Source organism: Chiloscyllium punctatum, chromosome 18 (genome assembly GCF_047496795.1).
Source record: "Chiloscyllium punctatum isolate Juve2018m chromosome 18, sChiPun1.3, whole genome shotgun sequence".
In the NCBI taxonomy this organism is placed as follows: Eukaryota; Metazoa; Chordata; class Chondrichthyes; order Orectolobiformes; family Hemiscylliidae; genus Chiloscyllium; species Chiloscyllium punctatum.
In genome coordinates this window covers 92,553,869-92,573,250 of record NC_092756.1, presented here as the reverse complement: position 1 = coordinate 92,573,250, position 19,382 = coordinate 92,553,869, and the positions used below count along the sequence as shown (strand labels likewise).

At 48.1% G+C, this 19,382-nt stretch overlaps 1 protein-coding gene across 4 annotated transcripts in view; it reads left to right on the top strand.

The window, feature by feature from the left end:
- The window catches only part of LOC140489334 (SH3 and multiple ankyrin repeat domains protein 1-like), a 431,419-nt gene that overhangs the window by 377,220 nt on the left and 34,817 nt on the right, over window positions 1-19,382 (top strand). For 3 of the 4 annotated variants that reach the window (XM_072588776.1, XM_072588774.1, XM_072588773.1), the window contains 5 exons: window positions 2,163-2,298; window positions 5,500-5,580; window positions 9,584-9,607; window positions 13,283-13,339; window positions 15,359-15,474. In XM_072588776.1, the coding sequence (XP_072444877.1) occupies window positions 2,163-2,298; window positions 5,500-5,580; window positions 9,584-9,607; window positions 13,283-13,339; window positions 15,359-15,474 (414 nt within the window). The remainder of the gene's footprint in view (window positions 1-2,162; window positions 2,299-5,499; window positions 5,581-9,583; window positions 9,608-13,282; window positions 13,340-15,358; window positions 15,475-19,382) is intronic. The other variant, XM_072588775.1, reaches the window with a different exon arrangement.

Genomic DNA, 19,382 nt, shown 5'->3' with positions numbered 1-19,382 from the left:
AGAGGGTGGTACGTGTATGGAATGAGCTGCTAGAGGAAGTGGTGGAGGCTCGTACAATTGCAACATTTTTTTAGATTAGATTAGATTACATACAGTGTGGAAACAGGCCCTTCGGCCCAATAAGTCCACACTGACCCTCCAAAGGCCAACCCACCCAGAACCATTCCCCTACATTTACCCCTGACTAATGCACCTAACACTATGGGCAATTTAACATGGCCAGTTCACCTGACCTGCACATCTTTGGATTGTGGGAGGAAACCGGAGCACCCAAAGGAAACCCATGTAGACATGAGGAAAATGTACAAACTCCACACAGACAGTTGCCCGAGGCAAGAATTGAACCTGGGTCCCTGCCGCTGTGAGGCTGCAGTGCTGACCACTGAGCCACCGTGCCGCCCGCATCTGGATGGGTATATGAATAGGAAGGGTTTAGAGGAATATGGGCCGGGTGCTGGCAGGTGGGGACTAGATTGGGTTGGGATATCTGGTTGGCATTGATGAATTGGACCAAAGGGTCTGTTTCCGTGCTGGACATCTCTATGACTCTATAAGCCCTTTATCACATTCCTGATGAAGAGCTTATGCCCGAAACATTGACTCTTCTGTACCTCGGATGCTGCCTGACCTGCTGTCCTTTTCCAGCACCATACTTTTTGACTCTGAAATCCAGGATCTGCAGTCATCACTTTCTCTCATTGGTTAGCACTGCTGCCTCACAGCACTAGTGACGTAGGTTCGATTCCCTATGTGTAAGATGTGCTTCCTCAATTCTATCCTTCTCCATTTCTGCTTCCCCCTAACTCCTAAACTTAGTGAAAAGGTTTCTCTGGAAAGTCAAAATTGTAAAATCAGATCCTCCATTGGGGATCACCCTATTCTCTTCTGTTTTCAGAGAAACACGGGTTTAGTTTGTGTAATTGTTCCTTACAAACAAACCCCTCTCGCTTGTATCATTTAATATGGTTATAATCTGATCTTTACTTTTTTTTTAAGATTCGATTCCGTACAGTATGGAAACAGGCTGCTCAGCCCACCGAGTCCATACCAACCCATTCCCCTAACCTATATTTACCTCTGACTAGTGCACCGAACACTATGGGCAATTTAGCATGGCCAATTCACCTAAGCTGCACATCTTTTGATTGAGGGAGGAAACCCACACAGACACGGGGAGAATGTGCAAACTCCACACAGACAGTCACCAGAGGCAGGGATCGAACCTGGATCCCTAGCACTGAGAGGCAGCAGTGCTAACCACTGAGCCACTGTGCCACCCTGCCTTCAGGTGATGGGATGCTGTCACTTGTGACCCATCCCTAATAGCTTTGGACTGAGTTTCTTGCTGGGTCATTTCAGAAAAGATTTACAAGGATGTTACCAGTGTTGGAGGATTGAGCTATAGGGAGAGGCTGAACAGGCTGGGGCTATTTTCCCTGGAGTGTCAGAGGCTGAGGGGTGACCTTATAGAGGTTTATAAACTCATGAGGGCAGTTAGGAGTCAACCACTTTGTCGTGGGTCTGGAGTCACATGTAGGCCAGACTGGGTAAAACTGGCAGATTTCCTTTCCTGAAGGGCATTAGTAAACCAGATTTTTGTGATAATTAGCAATAGCCTCACTATCATTGTCATGATGATTGAGATCAGGGTTTTATGGATTAATTCACCAGCTGCCTTCGAATCCCAACAATGTGGGAATAGGCCATTCAGCCCGTCAGGTCTGCACCAGACCACCAAAGAGTATGCTACATAGACCTATGCCCACGTTTTCCATGGCTAATCCACCTGACCTGCATATCTTTGGATTGTGGGAAGAAACTGGAGCACCCAGAGGAAACCCACGCAGATGCAGGGAGAATGTGCAAACTCCACACAGACAGTCACCCGAGGCTGGAATCGAACCTGGGTCCCTGGCGCTGCGAACCACTGAGCCACTGTACCTTGGTGGGATTTGAACTAACCTACTTTATCCTGTGGATTACTAGCCCACTACGCTAATGCCTTCCACTTTCACCATTCATTAGGATGTACGAGCATGGATAAACCCCACTGCGGTCAATGGAGTGAACACCCCCTTGCTGTCCCACTGGAGGCCGAGTCAGTTGATTTACCCACGTGCATTTCTGAGTCCTTAATGCCATTGTTTGTCGTTGCTTTCCAGGTCAACGGGCAGAACGTAGTGAAGGTGGGGCATCGACAGGTGGTCAACATGATCCGACAGGGTGGCAATAACCTCATGCTCAAGGTCGTCATGGTAACCCGCAATCCCGACATGGAGGAAGCTTCCAGGAAGAAAGGTAGGGCCTCTCGGAAAGGTGGGAATTCTGAACGACACCTATCACAAATGACAGTGCAGCACTCCCTCAGCACTGACCCTCTGACAGTGCAGCACACCCTCAGCACTGACCCTCTGACAGTGCAGCACACCCTCAGCACTGACCCTCTGACAGTGCAGCACACCCTCAGCACTGACCCTCTGACAGTGCAGCACACCCTCAGCACTGACCCTCTGACAGTGCAGCACACCCTCAGCACTGACCCTCCGACAGTGCAGCACACCCTCAGCACTGACCCTCCGACAGTGCAGCACACCCTCAGCACTGACCCTCTGACAGTGCAGCACACCCTCAGCACTGACCCTCTGACAGTGCAGCACTCCCTCAGCACTGACCCTCTGACAGTGCAGCACTCCTTCAGCACTGACCCTCTGACAGTGCAGCACTCCCTCAGCACTGACCCTCCGACAGTGCAGCACACCCTCAGCACTGACCCTCCGACAGTGCAGCACACCCTCAGCACTGACCCTCTGACAGTGCAGCACACCCTCAGCACTGACCCTCTGACAGTGCAGCACTCCCTCAGCACTGACCCTCTGACAGTGCAGCACTCCTTCAGCACTGACCCTCTGACAGTGCAGCACTCCCTCAGCACTGACCCTCCGACAGTGTAGCACTCCCTCAGTGCTAAGCCTCTGAGAGTGCAGCACTCTATCACCACTGACCCTTCGACAGTGCGGGGCTCCTTCAGCACTGACCCTCTGACAGTGCGGCACTCCCTCAGCATTGACCCTCTAACAGTGTGGCATTCCCTCAGCACTGACCCTCTGACAACTCAGCACTGACCCTCCAACAGTGCGGGGCTCCTTCAGCACTGAACCTCCGACAGTGCGGGGCTCCTTCAGCACTGACCCTCTGACAGTGCGGGGCTCCTTGAGCACTGACCCTCCGACAGTGCAGCACACCCTCAGCATTGACCCTCCGACAGTGTTGTATTGGCAGTGATTGCCCTCTAACAGATCTAGTGCAGTTGACTCTTGGCTCTCCATCCTCTCGGGACAGCAGCTCATTGTTACTGAAGCCAGTTAGTGCCTGAAATGGTTAACTGACATTACAGGATAAGTTCCGCCCATTAGGGTACCCTGGGAGAAGCAAGTCAGTTTGTGTTGCAAAGTGACCAGTTCAGTTGTTATTCTAAACTCTGGAGTGTTTGTAGTGATGTCCAGAAACTCTTAAGAATGTTCATCTAACTCTGTTGTAAAATAACTAACGATGAATTATTATGTTACAAACGTGCTCAATTTATCAAGATTAATCCTCTCCTATACAGTCCTGGAGCTGAACAGCAGGGAAACAGACCCTTCAGTCCAACACATCCATGCTGACCAGACATCTTAACCTAACGTAGTCCCATTTGCCAGCAGTTGGCGCATATCCATCCAAACCCTTCCGATGCCTGTCCCCATCCAAACGTCGCAATTGTACCAGCCACCACCACTTCCTCTGGCAGCTTGTTCTCTTCCCAACTTCTCATGAAGGTCTGATCATCTCCCAGGGATTTACCTACCTTTATGCTTTTCCAAGTCCTTTTCCACAGTAAATGCTGATGCAAGATACTCATTTAGTATCTCCCCCATCTCCTGCGGTTCCACACGGAGACGGCCTTGTTGATCTTTAAGGGACCCTATTCTCTCCCTAGTTACCCTTTTGTCCTTAATGTATTTCAAGAATCTCTTTGGATCCTCCTTAATCCTATTTGCTAGTTATCTCATGCCCCCTTTTTGCCCTCCTGATTTCGCTCTCAGTATACTCCTACTGCCCTTATACCCCTCTAGGGGATTCTCTCAATCCGAGCTGTCCAGACCTGACAAATGCCTCCTTTCTCTTGACCAGAGCCTCAATTTCTGTAGTCATCCAACATCCCCTACACTTACCAGCCTTGGCCTTCACACTAACAGGAACATACTGCCTCTGAACTCTCGTTATCACATCCTTACAGGCCTCCTTTTCCAGCCGTCCCTTTAGCGCAAACAGCCTCCTCCAATCAACTTTTGAAAGTTCCTGTCTGATAACCATCAAAATTGGCCTTCGTCCAATGAGAACATTAACTTTTTGATCAGTGCTATCCTTTTCCATCACTATTTTAAAACTAATGGAATTTGGGTCACTGGTCCCAAAGTGCTCCCCCACTGACACCTCAGTCACCTGCTCTGCCTTATTTCCCAACGGAAGGTCAAGTATTGTTCTTTCTCTAATTGTATTTCTACATACTGAATAAGAACATTTTCTTGTATACACTTAACAAATTCCTCCCCATCCAAGCCCTTAACACTATAGTAGTCCCAGTTTACGTTTGGAAAGTTAAAATCTTCTAACATTACAATCCTATTTTTCTTACCGATATCTGAGATCTCCTTACGTATTTGCTTCTCAAACTCCCACTGACTATTGGTTGATCTATAATGTAATCCCAATAAGGTGATCATCCCTTTCTTAGTTCTCAGTTCCACCCATATAACTTGGCTGGATGATCTCCCAGGAATATCCTCTAAGTACAGCTGTAATGTTCCCCCTAACCTCTCCTTCCTTGCCTCCTTTTCTATCCTTCCTACAGCAACTGCACCCTGGAACATTAAGTTGCCAGTTCCGTCCATCCCTGAGCTACGTCTCTGTAATTTCTATGATACCCCAGTCCCATATTCCCGGCCATGCCCTGAGTTCATCTGGCTTACTTGTTAGGCTCTTGCATTGAAATGAATGCAGTTTAATTTATCAGTCCTTCCTCATTTCTCTGCCAAGTTCTCGTCTTCCTTGACCATTTGACTTGCTCCCCTTATCCATTGTACTAGCCTCAGCCTTTTCTCTTTTCTCACTATCGCTTTGGTTCCCACACTCCCCCCTTTACTAGTTTAAAGTCTTCCGAGTAGCACTAGCAAATATCCTTGCAAGAATGTTGGTCCTTTTCCAATTCAGGTGCAACCCGTCCCTCTCCTACAGGCCATTTCTACTCTTAAAGAGATCCCAAACCCTTCTGTCTTTGGGTGGACATCATTCTCCACTCAGTATCAGTTACTTTGATTAATACCAACAAGGTCAGGTGGCAAAGAATCTACCAAAGGTATCTGAGACAGTACTAATGGACACAACGATAGCATAGAGCATGTCGGCAGGAGTGATGTGTGAAAATACACCAGTGACGGAGTGTGATATTTTCTGTTTCAGTCACAACGCAGACAAAACGACTCACTCCGCCCGCCATTGCCCTCCGTTCAAAATCCATGACCTCTGAACTTGAGGATCTCGGTAAGCACTTTGAGATTTTCTAGGTGTAACATACCGGTTACAATGGTTTCTCACTGTATCGCTTTATGGTTAGGAAAAGCAGCCACTGCCCCCCACCCCCCAATACCAGGAGTAAAATCAAAATGGCTTCGGTTTAACACAAGCTTACAAACACCTGGGGGCAGCGTGTTCCAGATAGAGGGGCATCTCTGGCCTCAGGCTGAGAACTTCTGCCTGCCCTGCCACCCCAAGCAGTGCCAGGCAGGAACGGTGGCCACTGCTGGGACTGCAGCCAGTGCCTAAGGAACTGGAGGTTATGGAGAATGCACTGAAAGTCAGCTAGAGGAGATGGCGAGGACTCAGCTGATTGGCTCCCGGTGATTGGGAGTGTGAGTGGTTTGGGTTTGGAATGAGGGAAGGGGTAATTGGTGCACAAGGGCACGTTAAGACACCCAAAAGCAAAGGTTAAAATAGGTTATAATATTGGGAGGGGTTGGGCACATAGGTGGTCTGGGAAAAAAGGCCCTACTGCTTGATTCCAGTGCACAATAAAAGCTGCCAGTTACCCCTCCTTGGCCTATGTTGGTGATAAATTATCAGGCAGGGGCAGGATGAAGCTCTTCAATGGCCATTAATTGGCTACTTAAGGGTCCCTGTAGGCTGAGGGTGTATGGGTTGCCCAATGCCCTGCCAGTAAAATGGGAAGGATTGTTGGGGGAATGTGGGTGGACTAGGGCATGCCAGTGATTGGAGGGGAGGGGCGAGGTGAAAACAACAATCAGCCATGGATTGTGTGAAAGAGCAGGGTAGGCTGGATGGGCTGAAAGGCCTACCCTTCTTCCTGTGTGTCGAAGTATGGTGCCAACTCTGGTCATGTGGTTTCCTAGAGATTCTATCACATTACCACTTCACCGTACTCCTACTCCCAATCCCTAACTCTCATTTGCCCATCCTCATGGCACCCACAACCAATTAGAAGGCACCTTACTTACACCAAATTCACCTCAATTCTGAATCCATTCACCTTTATTCCCACCCGTTCCACAACTAATACTTGGGACAGAATTCTCATTGATAATGCCCTGTGTCCTTTTATCCCATCGGTTACTCAGCGGTAGATTCTGGAGATTAATTTTCAATTCTTGTAATTATTAGGCATGTTTTTATACTGGAGAAAGTCAACAGCTTTGGGGGAACCAATAGGAAATGAGGGTGAGGCCACATGACCCTGTTGAATAATGTGGTTGGTTCAAGGGTCTGAAAGGCCTACTCCTGCTCCTATTTCCTGGAGCTTTAATTCTGGAGGCTAGGAAATCTCCTTTTATTGGGGTGCTGCACATTGATGGAGGACCTCTGTCTAGAGTTAAGGATTAGAAATGATCTTCTGGGGCACTGTGAGGCCTTCAGATTGCAAACACACCCCACCCACGTGCCCCCAGTTCGCCAGCTTGGGAGGTGGCACCTTAACATTTTCATCTCAAGAGACTGTAAACACAGGGCAAATAATCTCAAAGCAGCAGGGAAGGTGAGAGTCCAGAGGGACGATGCCAATTTTGATTGCTTCATTTTGTTTCTCTTTCTCATTGTTAGAACGGTTTGATGATTTCTCAGAATCATGTGAAGGGAGAATTTGAGCTATGTGATTTGAAGGTTTGATCCCTCGTGCTGGGATTGGGGGAATCCTCCTCTCCCCCTTGTCTGTCCTTCCTAAAGGATGAATGCCCTGAATATTCTGTTTCCGTTCCTGTGTAATAACAATTAGATCATGCTCACCTACCTCTATCTTCCTGATGTTGAGAGTTTAAGCCATGTCTTTATCTTTTTGACATCATTCTGCTTTTGAAGTGAATTCGATGCTAAGCTTTATTTCTCCTCTCTTGAGTCACCTTAGCAGCTTTTCCAGTTCCTGTTCCCAACTTTATTTCCTCCCCTCCGGTCCCTGGCAAGCGAGTTTTAATTGACCCTACAGCACCAACAAATCCACTTGCCAGCATCTCGGTTCAGGTACTGTTGAGATGTAAACCCCAACCGGCTCATCCCAGAACAGAATGCAGTGCCTTGATGACTGTTCCTGGATCCCTGGCCCACTCTGTCAGCACAGCAATGCCAAAGTGAGCTGCTTGGAATGTGTTTCGGCCCAGAGCACATCGTAACACAGAGACCCTGAGCAAAGTCCTGATGGTGATTGTCCCAATCAGTATGGATTTCTGGCATTGGGCGACAAGTTGATTATTCTGTTAGGATTGGAAGGAACTTGACACAGTCTGAAGCTCTTGCACTTTTTTTCCATTCCATTCGTAGAATCACACAGCGAGGAAACAGACCCCTTCAGTCCCAACTCGTGCGCTTCGACCGGACAGCCCAACCTGACCATTTGCCAGCGTTTGGCCCAAATCCCTCTCACCCCAGTGTGTTCTGAAAGCAGGGACTGATAGCCTGGCAGCTCTTCACAGCCCAGATCTGATGCAAGCCAATCTGGAGAGCATTCATTTGGTTTTTGTGACTGTTGGCCACCCTGTTGTTCGTGCCAATGAGCAGAGTGGTCTCCAACTCTGAGTGCCAGTGTTTGAGCTCAGTCAGCTGCAGTGTGCACTCTGTCTGTCACGTCCCAGCTTCCACCCCCCCACCCCCACCCCCCTCCAACCGCCTGCGCTCAGTCACAGAAGTGTAGCGCTCAGTCACAGAAGTGTGTACCATTCCCACCAAAGATCCTCAGACAGTACCTTGCAAACCCATGACCACTTCCATTTGGAAGGACAAGGGCTAGCAGATACATGGGAACACTACCCCTGCAAGTTCCCCTCCAAGCCGCTCACCATCCTGAGATGGAAATAATCGGCATTCCTGTGTTCAAATCCTGGAAGTCTCTCCTTCATAGCACTGTCCGTACGCCACAAGGACTGCAGTAGATCAAGATGGCAGCACACCACCATCTTCACCTGAGCGATCAAGGATAGGCGATAAATGCTGACCCAAACAGCGATACCCGCATCCCCAAAACTAAATGTTTCCAACCCCGATTGGTTTCCCACCACAATTGTGATCTCAGAAGAGCACCCCCTGATGGAACAGGATGTCAGATTTTCATTTCACTGGGTTAACTATTCCTCGGTGTTAGCATCGCTGGCAGCCACTGTGTGATAGCACTTTTTACAAAGTATGGAGGCAGAAGGTATGGTGCAGACCTCAGGAGCCCAGGGTGATCTGTCTCCCTGCCTGTCGCAGTGAGAGGGAGGCTAGTCATTGAGCATCGCTCGCTTCACCACATGAGGTGGGTCAGCAAGCTCTACTGGGAGGTGCCCTCATGGTAGATCCTGGCACAGCCTGGTGCCTTCAGCCAGGATGTAGCCATCTATGCCATTCTACGGGGCAAACAGGCAGGGAGCATCAACAAAGCTCAGGTAGCTCGATACATTGTTCAAGGCATTTTAAAACTTCCACTTTCAAACCCTGAAGAAGAGTTATACCTGAAACAGTGCCTTCTCAACCTCCTGATGCTGCCTGGCTTGCTGTGTTCTCCCAGCCTCCTGCCTGTCAACCCTGGATTCCAGCATCCTTTTGTCTCTTTCAAACCTTCCATGTCCTCCCTCCCTCTCTATCTCTGCAACCTCCTTCAACTCTGCACCTTCATTAAATCCTGGCCTCTTGCACGTCCCCCTGATTTGAGACCGTTTGCCCTCAGTGCACGTACCTTCAGCTGTGCCCTAAGCTCTGAAATTCCTCTCCTACCCAACCCTTTGCCCACCCCCACCACCTCCTCCATTAAGACTCTCCATCTTTGAATGAGATTTTTGGTTACCTGTCAGGATATCTCCACACGTGACTCAATGTCCGATTTCGTTGGTAATTGCTCCAGCCAAGGGCACAGTGCGTTGTTTAAGCAAGATGGAAGGGCGCTACGTAAATTTAAGACGCTGACCTTTTAGTAGTGCAGACAATTACAGATGAACCCTTGGCTAGTTGTTGTAGGTTTAACTTCTAAATGGACTGGAATTGTTTTCTCTTCCCCTCCCTTCCCCCACAGCCTCCCCATGGAACAGGAAGACTGGTGAGTGGGGGGTTGGGCTGTGTTGCATGGGAAATAAATATTCTCTTTAAGGAAGAAAAGGCTCCACCCACAAATATCTCACCACGCACCTTCAGTGTCCATCAACCCATGACCTCCAATATCCCATCTTCATCTCGTTCATTGAAACAGCGAGACCAGACTAGGACTGGACAGGCCTCAGGTCTGGAGGACTGTAGCAGGAATCCCTAGTCATGTTTGTTATACAAGGATCTCTGCAGCATGGTGGCTCAGTGGTTAGCACTACTGCCTCATGGTACCAGGGACCCAGGTTCAATTCCAGCCTCGGGCATCTGTCTGTGTGGAGTTTGTACATTCTCCCAGTGTCTGCATCCACAATCCAAAGATTAGATTCCCTACAATGTGGAAACAGGCCCTTCGGCCCAACAAGTCCACACTGACCCTCCAAAGAGCAACCCATCCCCCTTTGCCTAATGCACTTAAAACTGTGGGCAATTTAACATGGCCAATCCACCTGAACTGCACATCTTTGGCCTGTGGGAAGAAACCAGAGGAAACCCACACAGATATGGGGAGAATTTGCAAACTCCACACAGACAGTTGCCTGAGGCTGGAATCGAACCCAAGTCCCTGGTGCTGTGAGGCTGTAGTGCTAACCACCGTGCCACTGTTGTGCAGATTAGGGTGGATTGATCATGCTAAATTGCCCACAGTGTCCAGGGATTTGCAGGTTAAGTGGATTGGCCATGGGACTTATAGGGTAAGGGTGGGATGCTCTTTGGAGGCTTGGTATGAGCTGAATGCTCTTCCTGTAATTGTAGGGTGTTGATTTTTGGATGGAATGAGAGGATTTATCTTCCAAGCAAAGACCAAGTAGGTTTCCTCATCGGAGTTTCGCTGAATGAAAGGAGATCTTAACAAAAAGTATGAGATACTGAGGGAAATTGATAGGGTGGAAGTTGAGAGTGTGTTTCCCCTGATGAGGGATTTCTAAAACTAGGGGACACCGCTCCAGCACAAAACCTCACTCAGTTCAGGCAGAGGTGAGGAGCACTCTTTTTCACTAAGAACATGGTGAATGATTCAGAATTCTCTTCTACAAAGACAGCAGAGGTTGGGTCATTGAATATAACCAAAGTTAGGCAGATTTTTAACATGGAAATGCAGAACGTGCTGGTGAAACTCAGCAGGTCTAGCAGCACAGGTGGACAGAGAAGAAACGGTGTTAATGCTTTGAGTCCAGTAACCCTCCTTCAGCGCTAGTCACTGGAACATTATCTGTCGTCTCTTTGGTGAATCCTTGGCACCTTTCAAACCCACAATCTCCACCATCCAGAATGACAAAGGCAGCAGATACATGGGAACACCACCCCCTGCAGATTCCCCTCCAAGTCACTCACTGTCCTGACTTGGAAGTATATCACCGTTCCCTCACTGTCACTGGGTCAAAGTCCTGGAATTCCCTCCCTAAGGGCATTATGGATCAACCTACAGCAGGTGGACTGCAGGGATTCAAGAAGGCAGCTCACCCCCAACTTCTCCGGGGGCAACTAGGGACGGGCAGCTGTGCCCACATCCCACAAATGTTTTTTTTAAGAAAGCAGATGCTGCCAGACCTGCTGAGTTTCTCCAGCACGTTCTGCTTTGGTGTGTTTCATATCTCCAGCATCCGCCATTCTGTGTTTTATATCAGACAGATTTTTGTAGGCAGGCCAAACTGGAGGGGTCAAGTTTCCATTTCTCCATCCCTGCTTTTCTCTCCAGTCAGCGTGGTAATTAATAGGATTCCTGCTGAGTCAGAGATCCAGACTGTAGCCTCTTCCCTGGGATCTGTAAAGCAGGACATTGAGTTACCTCAGTGCCTTCATTGAGACAGCAGCTTCCAGACCCACGACCTCTACCGTCCAGAAGAGCAAGGGCAGCCGCTACAGAGGAACCTCAATTACCCAAAGGACACGGGATAATCATAACATAGTTTGGCCGAACATCGGGACCTTGCGATCTTCCTGGATAATCCGATATTTAGATAATTGAATGCCGGATAATTGAGGTTCCTCTGTACATGGGGTCACCACCACCCCTGCAGGATCCCCTCGCCGTCCTGACTCGGAAACAGATCTCCTTTCCATCACTAACCACGCTGCAAGGATTCCTCAAGCAGGCAGCTCACCATTGCCTCCTCCAGGGCACTCGGAGAAGGACATTAAATGCCGGCCCAGTCAACAATACCCATTGAATGAATACATTCTGTTTGTAAGACATTATTAGACTTTTCTGTTTTCAGCAATGGAGATGGGGGTTAAATTTGGTTTCCCTGACTTGAGTCCCCTTCAAGTGCAATCATCATTATCTTTCTCTCTATTCTTTCATGGGATGTGAGCATTGCCTGCCATTTGGTTGCTATCCCCAATTCCACTTGAACCAGTGGTTTTCTTGGGCTATTTTGGAGGAGGGTTAAGAGTCCACCACATCGCTGTGGGTCTGGAGTCACATACAGGCCAGACCGGGTAAGGGTAGCAGATTGCCTTCCCCAAAGGATGTTTGTGAATCAAATTGTTTTTTTTTGCAAATATCGATGCCAGTTGTCATTGTCACTGTTACTGAGGTTAGAAACACAGAAAATAGGAGCGGGAGTAGGCCATTTGGCCCTTCAAGCCTGTTCCACCACTCAATATGACCAGAGCTGATTATCCCTGTTTTCACCCACTCCATCTCCTTTGGTCCTTTTCGCCCTAAGAACTAAAATCAAACTCCTTCTTGGAAACACTTGATGCTCTGGCCTCAACCGCTGTCTGGAGCAGAGAATTCCACAGGCTCCCTGGATGAAGAAATCTCTCCACATCACAGTCCGAAATGGCCTCCCCTCTAACCTTAGACTGTGAGCTCTAGTTCTGGACTCCCTGGTCATGGGGAACACCCTTCCCCTGTCTAGCCCTTTTAGAATTTCTATGGGACCCACTCCTCACTCTTCTGAACTCCGAAGAATCTAGCACTGAGCGACCCTGTGTTTCTTCATCCATCGGTCCTGCCATCCCAGGAATCAGTCTGGTCAATCTTCATTGCACTCCCTCCATTGCCAGAACTTCATTCATCCAATAAGGAGAGAGTAAACTGCACACTGTACTCCAGGGCTGGTCTGAGCAAGGCCTTGTATGATTGCAGCTGGCACTGCTGCTGCTGGACTCGAATCCTCTGGCCATAGACACCATTTGGTTTCTCCACCACCTGTTCCATCTGCAAACTTTATACTCTAGAGCTATTAAAGTTCACCAGCAGCCAGAGTAGGATTAGACCCAGAATGTCAGTGCATGGCACGGTGGTAGTGTCCCTACCTTAGGGCCAGGTGCTCTGGGTTTGAGTCCCAATCCGGACTTGTTGGGTGTGGAAGGGCCCATCATGATGTGCTTCCTTGCTGTTACCCTTTGTACTTTAGCGAGGAAAACTGCAACAGATAAAGCGCATGGGGATCTGGATTACCTGAGTCCAGGTTAAAATCTTCCCCAGCTCCGCCACTGTTTGGCTGACGGAAAGCATTCCCCCTCCTTTGAAAATTGGGTCACACCTCACATCTTCGCTGGTTTACTCCACAGAGAGGCCTCTGGGATGACCCTCTAAAGAAGAGAGCGTAGACCTCTTGAACACGCTGGGCTACCTGGCCTCTAACCTTCTGTCAACCTGTCGCTTTGTGTCTTTCAGATTACGAGTCCCAGCAGTCTACCGAGAAGAGGCGAAAAGTTTATCAAATGGCATTAAGTAAATAGCCAATGCTACCTTAAAAAAAAAGCACCCTAAATACTGGGGGGTACTCAACAGTGTCGAAATTGTGTTTCCGCGGGGAGCAAGTCTTTAATACTCAAATCAGGAAATGCAGAGCAGATCCGAAAATGGACCGTTGCTAAATACATTATGGGCAGACTTGTGGCTCTGCACGTCTGGGATTTGAACTTTACTGAACAGAGAGGGTGTTGCTGAATCCCCTCACATCAGGACCCATGCAAGAATGCCAAACTTCAAAGGAATGCAGCAATAAATCCCATGGGTAGAGAGGGTGCTGACTGATTCACAAGTCAATTCTAATTGTCCAAGATTTAGCTTCAGCAGAAGATAATCCGATGAGCTTGCAATGTGGCTCATTTCCGCTCAGCAGAAGTGACGCACATTCATTTACAGAAACCCGTTCTCTGCAAACAAAAGGAATATTGTCAAGCCTTGCACCTTTCTTGAATAACACAAAGCATTGGGAGCCTATAATTCCTCATTGCATTCTCCGTGGCAACACCTCAGCCACTCAGAGCTGACTTGCCAACCAATTGGTGCCCCTTTCTCCCGTAGAGAAAATTGTTGCGAACTTCTGAACTTTGGCACTCTTGCACGTGTCCTGATGGGTGCAAGTTTAAGCAACATGCTCCTCTCCTTTCCAGTAAGGTTTCTGGAATGTTCTGCTTTCAGAAGGAAGGCTGCAGCATGTTTGGCCGTCAGGATGAGTTACGAGGCTGCTGTCGGTGTGACAGGTTTGGAAGGATGTCCAAGGGCACTGGGGAGGTTTGCTAGCATAGAAGCAGAGATGAGGAACTTCCAAAACATGAAGAGCACACACGCACTGGTCTTAGAGCAGGGATGGTTAAAGGGAGATTGAATAGAGGCATTCGAAATTCAAAACTGTATCTACCAACAGAAAGGTCAGGAATCAAAGAGGTAGAACTCTACGATGAGTGTGTGGGCGATGGGAAATGTGGAGAATTTTATTGATACAACAAGTTATTGCAATCTGGAATGTGCTACCTGAAAAGGGCATTGGAAGCAGATTCAACTGGAACTTGCAGAAGGCGGTCAGATAAATACTTGAGAAGGTAAAGTTAGCAGCACGACAGGGAAAAAGCAAGCAAGTGGGGTGGTTTAGAAGGCTCTTTGACAGTCTGGATGGGCTGAATGGTCTCCTCTGATGTAAAATTGAAGAAGGTCCATTTTATCTTTTCAAATTATTCCATCGAAGGATGTGTTGACTCACTGAAACCAGCTCAATTTCATGTTGAAGGTGTAATTTGGGATGTTGGCTATAACACCAGTCAGAAAGAGGGTCACTGTCCAACACTCTGGGAGGGGTCTCTAATTCCAGGTGAGGCATTTCCTCTCAGCAGATTGTGGAGGGGCAAACTTCAGTTTGTCAGCCTGTGGGGTGGGGGGGGACAGGCTGTGTCTGCCTGTCTGAGGGGGAGTGAGGGAGTAGTGTCTGAGCATTAGGGAGAGAGGGGGATAGTGAGGGGGAGTGTCTGAGTGTGAAGGTGACAGTGAGGGCGTAGTGTCTGAGTGTTAGGGAGAGAGGGGGATAGGAGGGGATAGTGAGGGGGAGTGTCTGAGTGTGAAGGTGATAGTGAGGGCGTAGTGTCTGAGTGTTAGGGAGAGAGGGGGATAGGAGGGGATAGTGAGGGGGAGTGTCTGAGTGTGAAGGTGATAGTGAGGAAATGAGGGGGAGTGTCTGAGCGTGAGGGGGATATTGAGGGGGAGTGTCTGAGCGTAAGGGTGATTAGTGGGGGAATGAGGAGGATAGTGAAGCGGAGTGTCTGAGCATGAGGGGGAATGGTGAGGGAGTGAGGGGGAGTGTCTGAGAGTTTACTGACCCCTGACCTTTCTCCTCGGGGTACTGACCCCGGCCTCTCGCTCCCCCAGGGTACTGACCCCGACCTCTCACTCCCCTATGATACTGACCCCGACCACTTGCTCCCCTCATCATACTGACCCCTGACCTCACTGAGCTTCCTGTTGTCCCCGCAGACAGATTGGATGAGATTTTGGCAGCAGCCCAGCAGTCTATTGCGAACGAGAGTGCCGGCGGTCAAGCTAATGTGCCGAAACCACGCACTACAGCTCGAACCTTCTACAGCGCTGAGGTAAGCCTGTCACGACTCTACTGCAACCTTGAATGAAGCAGAGCCCAGCAGGGAGAGAGAGAGGGGCCAGGTAGCCTTAGGGGGACCGGGGCTTACCCTCTCACTTTCCCAGGGCTCTCTGTTTCCAACTTTCACTCCTTGCCCCTTTTCTCTCACTCCACCCCCTTGCTGCCTCTCACACCTTTCTCTGTCTCTATCATCACACCTCTCTCACACTGCTGTGTCCTTCTTTCTTTTACTCATTCCCTCCCTCTCTTTCTTCTTCCCTATCACCTTCCTTTCTTCCCTCCCTCCTCCCCCCCTCTCGTCTGTTCTCATTCCCACCTCTCACCCATCTTGCTTCCTTCCTTCTCTCGCTCTCTCCCTCTCTTTCTCCCTGTCTCTCTCACTCCCCCTTCTATTCTCATTCCTGACCACCCCCCCCCCCCCCCCCTTCCTTCCCAGCTTCCTTCCTTCCCTCTCTCTTGCTCTGATCCTGTCAAGGATTGATTCGTTCTGTGCTCTCTCAGCATTGTGGGGTAATTAAGGAGAAACTAATTTCTCGAGGGGTCAGAAAGTGATCATTTCAATCTGTCCTTAAGCTGAGAATTTCAAGCCAGATGCAACATTTGTTTGAAATACAGTTATGTGAAGGTTCATTTAATATGGAGAAGGTGTGGGGAAATGTGTCAAGGAGCTGCAGTTAAATTGGAGTGAGGTTCGTTCACCTGCTGACGGTACTGTGTAACAGATTAATGAGGCTCATTCACTTGCAGACTGTACTAACAGGTAAATGAGGCTTGTTCACCAGCTGACTGTACGGTGTAACAGATTAATGAGGCACGTTCTCTTGCTGACTGTACTGTCTAACAGATTAATGCCGCTCGTTCACATGCTGACTACTGTGTAACAGATTAATAAGGCTCATTCACGTTCTGACTGAACTGTCTAACAGATAAATGAGGCTCATTCACTTGCTGACTGTACTGTCCAAAAGTCTAATGAGGCTCATTCAACTGCTGACTTTACAGTGTACCAGATTAATGAGGCACGTTCTCCTGCTGACTACTGTTTAACATAAAAATGAGGCACGTTCTCCTGCTGACTGTACTGTGTAACAGATTAATGAGGCACGTTCTCCTGCTGACTGTACTGTGTAACAGATTAATGAGGCACGTTCTCCTGCTGACTGTACTGTGTAACAGATTAATGAGGCACGTTCTCATGCTGACTGTACTGTGTAACAGATTAATGAGGCTCGTTCTCCTGCTGACTACTGTTTAACATATAAATGAGGCACGTTCTCCTGCTGACTGTACTGTGTAACAGATTAATGAGGCACGTTCTCCTGCTGACTACTGTTTAACATATAAATGAGGCACGTTCTCCTGCTGACTGTACTGTGTAACAGATTAATGAGGCACGTTCTCCTGCTGACTGTACTGTGTAACAGATTAATGAGGCTCGTTCACCTGCTGACTGTACTGTTTAACATATTAATGAGGCTCGTTCACCTGCTGACTGTACTGTTTAACATATTAATGAGGCACGTTCTCCTGCTGACTGTACTGTGTAACAGATTAATGAGGCACGTTCTCCTGCTGACTGTACTGTTTAACATATAAATGAGGCACGTTCTCCTGCTGACTGTACTGTGTAACAGATTAATGAGGCACGTTCTCCTGCTGACTGTACTGTGTAACATATAAATGAGGCACGTTCTCCTGCTGACTGTACTGTGTAACAGATTAATGAGGCACGTTCTCCTGCTGACTGTACTGTGTAACAGATTAATGAGGCACGTTCTCCTGCTGACTGTACTGTGTAACATATAAATGAGGCACGTTCTCCTGCTGACTGTACTGTGTAACAGATTAATGAGGCTCGTTCTCCTGCTGACTACTGTTTAACATATAAATGAGGCACGTTCTCCTGCTGACTGTACTGTGTAACAGATTAATGAGGCACGTTCTCCTGCTGACTACTGTTTAACATATAAATGAGGCACGTTCTCCTGCTGACTGTACTGTGTAACATATAAATGAGGCACGTTCTCCTGCTGACTGTACTGTGTAACAGATTAATGAGGCTCGTTCTCCTGCTGACTACTGTTTAACATATAAATGAGGCACGTTCTCCTGCTGACTGTACTGTGTAACAGATTAATGAGGCACGTTCTCCTGCTGACTGTACTGTTTAACATATTAATGAGGCTCGTTCACCTGCTGACTACTGTGTAACAGATTAATGAGGCTCGTTCACCTGCTGACTGTACTGTTTAACATATTAATGAGGCACGTTCTCCTGCTGACTGTACTGTGTAACAGATTAATGAGGGTCATTCACCTCCTGACGGTAATGAGTAACAGATTAATGAGGCTTGTTAACCAGCTGACTGTACTATGTAACAGATTAATGAGGTAAAAACAATGACTGCAGATGCTGGAAACCAGATTCTGGATTAGTGGTGCTGGAAGAGCACAGCAGTTCAGGCTTTTGCCCGAAATGTCGATTTCGAAGCTACTTGGATGCTGCCTAAATGAGGCACGTTCTCCTGCTGACTGTACTGTCTATTAGATTAATAAGGCTAGTTCACCTGCTGACTGTGCTATGCAACAGACTAATGAGGCTCATTGACCTGCTGACTGTACGGTGTAACAGATTATTTAGGCCCGCTCACCTGCTGTCTGTACTGTCTAAAAGATTAATGAGGCTCGTTCACCTGCTGATTGTACTATCTAACAGATTAAAAAGCTCGGACTCCTGCTGACTGTACAGTCCATCAGATTAATGAGGCTCATTCGCCTCCTGACTGTACTGTGTAACAGATAAATGAGGCTGGTTCACCTACTGACTGTACTGACCAACAGATTAATGAGGCTGGTTCACCTACTGACTGTACTGTTTAACAGATGACTAAGGTTCACTCACCTGCTGATTGTACTGTCTAACATTAATGAGGCTTGTTCACTTGCTGACTGTACGGTGTAACAGGTAAAAGAGGCATCTTCACCTACAGACTGTACTGTCTAACAGATAAACGAGGCACGTTCACCTGCTGACTGTACTAACACGTTAATGTGGCTAGTTCACGTGCTGACTGTACTAACAGTTTAATGAGGCTCACTCACCTGCTGATTATACTGTGTAACAGATTCATTGGGCTCACTCACCTGCTGACAACTGTCTTAACAGTTTAATGAGGCTCGCTCACCCGCTGACTGTACTGTCCAACACGTTAATGAGGCTTGTTCAGCTGCTGACTGTACTGTCTAACCGATCAATGAGGCAGGCTCACCTGCTGACTGCAATGTGTAACAGATTCATTGGGCTCTCTCACCTGCTGACTACTGTCTAACAGATTAATGAGGCTCGCTCACCCGCTGAATGTAAGGTCTAACATGTTAATGAGGCATGTTCACCTGCTGACTGTACTGTGTAACAGATTCATGAGGCTCGTTCAGCTGCTGCCTGTAGTGTGTAACATGTAACTGAGGTATGTTCACCTGCTGACTGTACCAAATAACAAATTAATGAGGCTTGTTCACCTACTGACTGTACTGTCTAACATATTAATGAGGCCCGTTCACCTGCTGAGTGTACTGTGTCACAGATTAATGAGACTCGTTCAGCTACGGCCTGTAGTGTGTAAAAGGTAACTGAGGCACGTTATCCTGCTGACTGTACTGGCTAACAGATTAATGAGGCTCATTCACCTCCTGACGGTACTGTGTAACAGATTAATGAGGCTTGTACAGTTGTGACTGTACTGTCTGACAGATTAATGAGGCTCGTTCACTTGCTGACTGTACTGTGTAACAGGTAACTGAGGCTTGTTCACCTGCTAACTGTACTAACAGATTAATGAGGCTCGTTCAGTTGCTGATTGTATTGTCTAACAGATTAATGAGGCTCATTCACCTGCTGAC